Source organism: Rhagoletis pomonella, unplaced genomic scaffold, assembly GCF_013731165.1.
Source record: "Rhagoletis pomonella isolate Grant_MI unplaced genomic scaffold, Rhpom_1.0 Rhpom_scaffold_00293, whole genome shotgun sequence".
NCBI classification, from domain to species: domain Eukaryota; kingdom Metazoa; phylum Arthropoda; class Insecta; order Diptera; family Tephritidae; genus Rhagoletis; species Rhagoletis pomonella.
The window spans coordinates 17,829-27,814 of record NW_023458847.1 but is presented as its reverse complement, the minus strand read 5'-3'; the positions used below and the strand labels follow the sequence as shown (position 1 = coordinate 27,814).

Below are 9,986 nucleotides of genomic sequence, written 5' to 3'. Positions count from 1 at the left end.
ATGAAATATTGCCATGTGGGTATCAAACTAAAGAGTTTTAAGAAGGCTTACAGCCGAAACTATGTTTGAGGAGGGTTACCACCTGTTTGAAGATCTAACTAAGTTTAATTTATAAAATAAATCACATTACAATATAGGTATCAAATTAAAGAGGCTTAAGAAAGATGACTGTAGGAAATACTTTTGAGTAGGGCTGCCACATATTTTTATTTAAGCTCCGTTAAATTGATAAAATAAATGAAATATTGCAATGTGGGTATTAAACTTTAGATTTTTAAGAAGGATTACAGCCGAAAATAAGTTTGAGGAGGATTGCCACCTGTTTGAAAATTTCACTCAATATAATTGATCAAATAAATGGCTTATTACAATAAAGGTATCAAATTAAAGAAGTTTAAAAAACAGACTGTAGGAAATATTTCTGAGGAGGGCTGCCACCTATTTGAAAATTTTAGCTCAGTTAAATTGATAAAATAATTGAAAAATTGCAATGTGGGTAATAAACTTTAGATTCTAAGAAGGCTTGCGGTCGAAAATATGTAGGAAGAGGGTTGCCACCTGTTTGAAAATTTAACTCAATTTAATTGATAAAATAAATGACTTATTACAATAAAGGTATCAACTTAAAGACTTTTAAAAAACATGACTGTTGGAAATATTTTTAAGGAGGGTTGCCACACATTTGCAAATTTGAACTCAGTTAAATTGATTAAACAAATGAAATATTGCAATATGGGTATCAAACTAAAGAGCTTTAAGAAGACTTACGGTCGAAAATATGTTTGAAGAGGTTTGCCACCTGTTTGAAAATAAAACTCCATTAAATTGATAAAATAAATGAAATGTTAAAATACGAGTACCAAACGAAAGGTATTTAAGGAATCTTGATTTGGAAAGACTCTCAATAGAATTATGCAATATATAAAATTAAACTGAAAATATTTGAATTAAATGAAATATTACATAACTGGTTCGAAACGGAAAGCGTTTGGGAAAGCTTTACAAGAGAAATTTTTTGTTAATGTTTTCACTTATCCAAATCCGGATAGTTAAAATGAAGAGAGAGTTTACAACATCTTATCAAACGAAGTGATCATATTATCAACGAAGATTTGGTATACAAATTACACACAGAAAAAAATTTATAAATAACAACTGATACAAATGAAAAAATTATAAACAGCGTAACGAAAACATAAAAATACCCCATGAAATGAAATAATGAAAATTTAGAATTTTTATCGCCATTCCCTTACATTAACACAGTTAACAGTTAAATTTTAATCATAAACAATTTAGTTTGGGGTCGCCATGGCATACTAAGTATATTCCGAGTAAAGAAATTTTTAATAACGATAGATAATATTATTATGATTATTATTATTATTATTATTGCGAACTCCTATTATATGCGCAAACAGACATTCCCAAATTAAAGCTAAAGCAGAAGGGCATTTACGATCGCATGATGCAAGTGTTAACATAATAAGAGCTGCGTGTAATTTCTGGCGTGTGCCGATGACATCGACATCATCGGTAACAAAAACCTCGAAGTCTGTTCTGCCTTTTCCAAGTTGGATAACGAACGATAACAACATCAAATAAACAGTCAGGGCATTCGCACCTTGGCACCCACGTCACTGTTGCCAGTTGTAATTTCGAGAAAGTAAAGAATTTCGTTTACTTGGGAACCAGCATTAACACCGATAATAATGTCAGCATATAAATCCAACTCAGAATCACTCTAGCCAAAAAGTGCAACTTTGGACAGAGTAGGCAATTCGGGAGTAAAGTTCTCTCTCGACGTACAAAAACCACACTCTATAAGTCACTGATCATTCCCGAGCGGGTTTATGGCGCAGAAGCTTAGACAATGACAAAATTCGATGAGGCGGCTCTTGGAGTATTCGAAAGAAAGATCTTACGAAAGATTTACAGGTCTCTCCGCCTTCGAGACGGGGAGTATCGCAGACGATGGAACGATGAGTTGTATGAGCTTTACAACGAAATGGTCATAGTGCAGCGAATGAAAATACAGCGGCACCGTTGGCTTGTACATGCCATTCGAATGGGAACCGACGTTCCAGGTCTGAAAGTATTCAACTCGGAATCCGCTGGGCGTACCAGAAAAAGAGTTGGCCCGCACTGCAATGGAGAGACCAAGTGGTGAAGAATTTGGCTTCACGTGGCATTTCCTATTGGCGTCAGTTGCCACAGAGATAAACGACTGACGTTCTTTGTCGAGCTCGGCCAAATGGCTTAGGCGGTTCCAGCGTCAAATAAGAAGGAGAAAATGATATCTGGGGGCCTTATTCTTGGATACGCCTGGAGGAACTAGGAAAACATTCCTTATCAGATTGATTCGGGGGACGTTTCGTTCAAAAAATTACATAAGCTTAGCTAGGGCTCCGCCTGGAATTTCTGCGACATTGTTATTAGGTGAAATAATTGCTAATTCAGCAATCATACGTGCAATATTTCCAGAAGATCCGGTATGGAAAAAGTATTACGAAAATTTAAACTCATTGTTTGGGATAAGTGTACCATTGGACACAAAAAATTGCTTGAGGTTTTTGATCGATTGTAGCGAGATTTGCATGGAAACGTTTAACCATTCGGGAATGCATTGATGTTGCTCTCAAGAGATTTAACGTAAACATTGCCTTTAATTTCTCGATTAACAATACCGGGCGAGATAAATGCTTGCCTGAAATAGTCTACATTGTGGCAAAGGTGAAGAGTTCCCATGATTCCGACCAATACACAATTTCAATTTAAAAGATTGCAATTCGCAATTCGATTGGCATTCGGAATCGCAATCAATAATGCCCAAGGTCAACCTTTGGAAAAGTGTGGTTTAGATTTAGATGCTGATTGCTTCTCAGATGTTGCATGTTCCCGTGTCGGCAAACCAGATATCCTTGATATCTATGCAGAGAATGGCAAAACGACAAATATTGTGTGCACACAAGTACTTATGTATTACAATATCAAACTTATATGAGACATATGCTTTGTTTCGTTAACCATTTATCATCTATGTAACAGGAATATGCCACAGCAAAGCATGGCAGGGTACAGCTAGTTGTTTAATAAATTTTTCTATAGTAGGAGCATGCAAAATTCGGAAAATCTCTTCCCGTATATACAATGTAAATAATAATTCTGAATATGTCGCATGTGTTCCTTTTGTTGACATGCATAAATTTGATGCATGATTTGATTAGAATTTATTGGCAGCGTCCTCATATATCACTTTCAAACGTGTATAAGCGACATGATATAAACTGGCACTTGCATGATGTGTTACATGTCGCTATGTTTTGTAGTTCAGGCCTTTAGTATCTATATATAATCGCTCAGTCATACGACTTAGTTAGGCCGATCTGTAGCAGCCACAGAATTGAGCTATATATCAAACTAAAATGAAAGCTGCAGTTGCAGTTAACCGTGTTTGTCAAAAAAGTCAAAAACGGCAGAAAAGTCGATAGTGAGTAATATAATCTATTGAAAAATATTAACCATTTTCCGTGGAATTGAGATTCGGAAAAGTTATTAGGTATTATTTATAGTTTTGAAATATATTTCACGAAAGCAAAAAATAAATAATAAAATATAAATAGCTGAGATCCTTTCTTTTTTGAACACCTAGGATATCACTGACCATTAAAAAGGACCCTGAATGACCGCAAACCTCAAAGCTTTACACATTTTTGTATGTGATTTTAAAAATGAACGATCCAAAATTAGACGGTATACATATTTAAAATTTTTTAGAACCAGTGGTTGAATTTTTGTACTGAAAGGGTTAACCCTAAAAGTATAATCTACGTCTGCGAGGCGTATACGGAATGGGTCTATTTTTTAAATTTTAACACAAAATTTACTTTTTATTTTCTTGTTTTAAATAAATGTGGTTATAGTTTTTATTAATAAAACTAGGTTTTATTATTAGTCAAACTCACAACTTCAATATTCTTTAAAAAAATAAGACAGGAGTATATTTTAGCTCACAGGTTATCTTTTAAGTACATAAGCCTCTACGGCGTATGTTAAGGCTTTACGTTACTCCCAAATAGATTAGGCTTCTAGGGTTTAAGAAAGCTTTAGTTTGAAAGTGTGATATTAAATGCTTTTCACCATAAACGGCGCAAATTTTCAATGATTATTGCGTTTCAGATTAAGACTAATACCAGATATTGTGAAAGGATGGACTATACTTTAAAGATGACGGTTTTCTCATGGCCAACTGCACGAAGCTTAGAGTAGAGTAATGTCTTTTAAGAACTTAAAAATTATCCTGGGTTATCAGGTGTCTAGCAATACAAGATTAATTGTGTTGGTGTTGGTTGATTTTTCCGACAGGGTGGTAAGATGATTCGTTCCAAAATAAATCACAAGATTAATTGTTGTCTTTCACGAAGTTCTTTAAATAAATTTTGAGCTAAGTACTCACCCGTATTTCGGGGGTTACTACTAGTTTTAATAAGTTGTTACTTTAATTTCCTATAAAATTTACCTTTAGGTTTATGCATTTTAAGAATACATCGAAAATTTGTTTTAGAGAATCAATGTGAAATAATTGCAGAAACGATTAACCGGTTTGCTGAGCAACCGAGATGTCTGCTTTTTAAATAATTTTTGTAAAACAAATCGGCAAGTACATATCGTCCCCCGCATGCCAGAAATATGAATGTGTAAAGATGCAAATTTTGGGATTTTTTATATACGTAGAAGTTACAAAAAGTAGATACGCGAAATTAACAACGACAACATACCCTAAGAATGTGCATACCTACTTTTTATTTACAGTTAGTTTTACGCAAGTGATGAATGAACACAATTGACTAGTTAGTTAGTTTCGTGTCCATTCTTTAGTAAGCTATACTCTCACAAAATAATAAAAAATAATAAAAAAATTTTAAACGAAGAAAGATGACCAAAACTTGCAAAAATCTCTCTTCGATGTTTACATTCTCGCCACCGAATCATCATATTTGGACTGTACTATATGCAACGGTTTCGAAATTAATGAGACTGATCATTTGCATTAATGTTTATAAAGAAGAGAGCCATAACTTTACCATAATTCATAGAATGCCGCTCTAAACATGTGGTTAAACTATATTTTATTGCGTTTAAGAAGGATCTCTTATATCATTTTTATCACTCTGCCAAGCTTTTACGGGGTTTTAAATTGCCTGTCCGTCATCTCAGATCCCAGCGATATTGAAAACAATTATCCCCAAAAAACAGCACAAGGACCAAAGCATAATCCAGTAAATAACTAACCCTACTACTCCAACCGAGTTTACAGGATTAATAAACCCAATGCCCTCAAGATTAGAGGAAGCCATTATGTGTGGGGGTTTTTAATTCCTTTCAGGCGAAAATAAAATGTTACCTAAATTTCTCCTGATTTTGACTTTCTGCCATTATACAAATAATTTATTTATCGTCGCCACTCTCAGATATGCTATATCGACTATAGTTGTGACTGCACTCTGATTAGGAATACAGATTTTTCAGCTGGGCATGCTCGGTCGATTTCTAGTTAGTTGCCAACGGCAATTAATTCGGCTCCAAAGAGTTTTGAGATTTGTGTTCTTACGAATTTCCATATGCACTTTACATATGTACGTTTAAGTATGGGATGACTCGAGGCCAGATAAATAAAATGTCTTCAACTCTTACCTTCGAAAGAAGATACCAGACAAATTCCTGTTAAGCTTGAAGTGTTTTTCACGTAAAAGTCCAGATGCAACCACAACATGTACAAGGTCTGCTCTATGATGAATACATTTAGCGAAAGCTCTTTTTGTGCATTTTCGCGATGTTGGATCCTTTCTATATATGCAGACCGATCTAAAAATAAATTTAAAAATATAACAAATCTCATCTACTTAGCAAATATATTTAGAGATAGAAACTCAATGACCAGAAACTTACCAGAAGTATCGATGCTAGTGTCCGAGATAAATGATTTATGTGAGGCCATGCTGTCAGTAGTTCGCTTTTGCATTTCTAGATATTCTACTGAGCCTTGCAAATGGTTCAAGACGGTGACAAAGTCAAGTGATTCCGTTAAAGCTCTATCTAAATTATCCATTCTAAAAAAAAATGCCTTGTTAGCGAAATTGTAATTCACCAATAAAAATGATAAACGTCATATACATATCAAGCCCTATCTGCCAAATATAAAACGTAAGCGAAATTTTTCCTGCATCAAAAACAAAATTTTGAAAAAATGGCGCTTACGATTTTTTGGTGGTTAAGGGACTGTGAATATTAAGTTGGAAATGCATACATACTTCGAGTTATGAATAAATACACAAAATAATTTCTCCTATATAAAAAATTTCGTTTAAAACCAATAACAATGGATTACAGCAAAAATGTTCAATGGATGCCACTATCCAATTCCTATAAAGAATTGCTCGCTTATTCCGAAAATCGACTTAATTTTTTATTCCTTGGATAAGTTTTCAAGATATTTTCAATTTACCGTTATTCAGCTTAAAACCAAAAGTACTTAAACTTAATCACGTATATCTTACGAAGAAATTTAACAATCTTAATATGAAATACGGCAAATGAAAGCTAACAAAATTCACTTTTCGATAAGGCTGATAGTTTGTGTAAAATTAATTATTCATTCCAGATTTTTCATTTTTTTTAATGAGGATATGAAAAAAAAACACTAACAGAAGACAAATTTCAAAAATAACAGGTTATGTGTCAATTTTTGCCTTTGTGCTAAAGCCTGTTTTGTTATAAAAAAATCAAGTTACTAATGAAGAAAATCGATGGATAAATAAAGAAGTAATGAGTGGTCGAATGAAAATGCGCAAAGATTTTTTGTATGAAATATGAGCGTAAAAGCGTGCTACTGCGTAACATTATTTCCTGCTCATTTCTCATATAAAAAATCTTTGCGCATTTTCATCTGACCACTCATTACTTCTTTATTTATCCACCGATTTGCTTCATTAGTAACTTGATTTGTTAGTAACAGAACAGGCTTTGGCACAACTGCAAGAGTTTGACAAAGAACCCGTTAGTTTTTTAATTTTTCCACCACAAAAAAAGCACTGAAATGAATAATTAATTTCTCAGAGACTATCGGTCCTATCGGAAAGTGATGTACATACGGTTTATGGAAAATTTTGTTAGCTTTCATTTGTGGTTTTCCATTTTCAGTTTGTTAAATTGGTTCATGAGATATAAATGACTAAGTGGAACTACCTTCTGTTTTAAGCTGAATAACGGTAAATTGAAAATATCGCGAAAACGTATCCATGGAATAAAAAATTAACTCGATGTATGGAATCAACGGACGATTGTACATACTGATTGGATAGTGGCGTCTGGAGAACAAAAACCAAATTCAAATTTGTGATCCAGCGAAATTAATACTAAAAAAATGTGTTTGTATAGCTTAAAATTATTGTAACCAGTATAGGTATCTTGTACATTAGGGTGATCCAAAATAACTAACTTGACGAATTGATGGCCTTGAAAGGACCTATTTACTAAGAAGAAAATTCTCCCATTTCGAAAAATTGTTAATCCAATTTTAAGAGGTGTCGGTGGGCATTTGAAATTTTCCATATAAACAACATGTAAAAAACTTGTTTTTGTTAAAAATAATATAACCGAGAAAAACATTGTATCTCAAACGGTACAAGTTTTTTCTTGTCATATTCTTGTAGCTTATAAACTCTCTATAAAGTTAGCCTTAGGTCCATTGAAATTGTAATATTTGTTAGGATTTTCTGATCTAACCGTTGTGTAAATAAAAATACTTTATTTAGATTTTTCCCGACGTTTCGTTAAAATTTTTAGCATCTTCAGGGGATTTTTTTTTTATTTATCTGCGCAACAATAAATATAAACCGTTAACAAAACAACAAATAAATAAAATAAAAAAAAACTTTTCAATATACCACGCTTTTAAAAATGGACTAAAAAGTAGAAAATAATATTTCTCAGTCCCATGGAATTTATTGTGATAACTTTTGATTTTGAAATTTTAGCGAAAGTCATTATAAACAATTTATGAGATTGAAAACGAAAAACGTGGAGCGCATGCAATACAAAGCATTGGATTTAATAGCAAATAGTCAAACTGCATAACACAGACCTAAAATTTCTACAGTGCAAGTACAAAATTGAGGTCGATTTTAAGCGATCATTCATATACCCACATACATACATATATTACTTCTCATATAAATTGTTTATAATGACTTTTGCTAAAATTTTAAAATCAAAAGTCATCAAAACAAATTCTATGGGACTGAGAAAAATTATTTTATACTTTTTAGTCCATTTATTTTTTATATTTTATTTATTTTCTACTTTTTAGTCTTGTCTGTATAAAATTTTGCAATAGATATTGAAATAATTCAAAGATATTAATAGATTGGTGCTTACACATATGTTAAGTGTTCGGCCGAGCTTCTCCTCTGTTTTGTGGCGTGCGCCCTGATGTTGTCACACAAAGGAGATAGACTTACAGTTTTACGCCGACTCCGAGCGGCGATTGTATTTTTATGAGAAGCTGTTTTTCATGGCAGAAATTCACTTGGTGATTTTCCCTTGCCTGTCGAGGGGCGACCCCTACTCGAAAACACGGCACTCCCAGCGTTCAAAAACACGTTAAAACACCTTAAAAGGCCTTCAAACGGCCAATGGAAATCAACCAACTGGACACAAAATGGTATGAAAGTAACTAGTTCCCAAACTTAGTGCCTCGTCGCTGACTGATCTCAGACTGAGTACCAACTGGTCCCCAAAGACTAGTTACCAACTGGATGTAAACTGAATACCAACTGGACTCCCCGTACCCCGAGTGGTTCCCAATTCACCCCACCAAATTCACCCACTGAGACAAACATGGTGTCGCACGCTTATAATATACAGAATTATTTCAAAATTTAAATTTTTTGGGAAAACACAATCAAAGTTTGTTCAATTCATACAGTTGGTATACCATTAGAAAGTTAGATGGAAAGTCACATATATTAGCCATTTTTGGGAAGTTTAGTCATCTGTTAGACTGAACATATTCTCCTTATCAAGCTCATTAATTGTGTGATGAAATCTCCAAAAACATAAATTTTGAGTTACATCTCCATATTATTAAACGTGCGATGTGTTCGTCTCAGTCTAGCCCTGCAAGGTTTTTTGTTGGGCTATGCGTTAAATTTTCGCAAATTTTACCCCCACCGAAACCAAATATGTATACGCATAGGGATGCAAACGATATATCGATGTAAGCGATATCGATGATTTTTCGGTCGCCATTGATATTTTTATCGCGATGTTTTGGGAACCTATATATGGACATCGACGATATTTTTTTTCGATACTACGATATTTATATTTTCACGAATTTTTTAGTGTGAAACAATGTTATAATTAGTTCCTACATTTTTAACGCTTTAAAGGATTTAGTAACTCAAGATCTGTCTATTTGTGATTTATTAAAGTTTACGTATTTTTGTTTCCCTTTAAGTATTTATTTACACAGAGGAGAAAAAATTTTAGAATTAAAAAAAAACGTGCTAAATTTAAAAAAATACGCATATGAAAGAGCACCAACCCAACTCGTTTTAAATTTGAGTATGCACGTTATAAAATATGTCGTTGTGAAGTGCACAGATGCTTTTTCGTAATTAAGAAGAAAAAAATTTAATTTTATGTTTCGTCTGATGGTAATTAAAACCGGGCCCTCTTGGCAGCAACCAATTGTATCAAGCGTCTTTGCACACTCAGCTAAAGCCATACATGTAAATGTGTTTTCCAAAAGTTGAGTTTGATTCAACATCACAGCGCGCTATTAGTGCATTTGTACAGATAAACATGTACCATGTATGTGTGTATGTGTTGTCACCGCTGTGCATGCCCTGCAGCAATAAGGCGGCCTATTTTCCGTAAAGGACTAGTACTTCACTGGTTAAAATTTGACTGGTCAGAATTGG

General features: G+C 33.6%; 1 protein-coding gene across 1 annotated transcript in view; it reads right to left on the bottom strand.

Annotated features, from left to right (window-relative positions):
• LOC118750539 (nuclear pore complex protein Nup205-like) overlaps window positions 1-9,986 on the bottom strand; it is a 61,080-nt gene that overhangs the window by 41,229 nt on the left and 9,865 nt on the right. Inside the window, exons 3-4 of the mRNA XM_036485253.1 lie at window positions 5,950-6,110; window positions 5,695-5,865 (exon numbers count right to left, since the gene is read on the bottom strand). Of these exons, the coding sequence (XP_036341146.1) occupies window positions 5,695-5,865; window positions 5,950-6,110 (332 nt within the window). The remainder of the gene's footprint in view (window positions 1-5,694; window positions 5,866-5,949; window positions 6,111-9,986) is intronic.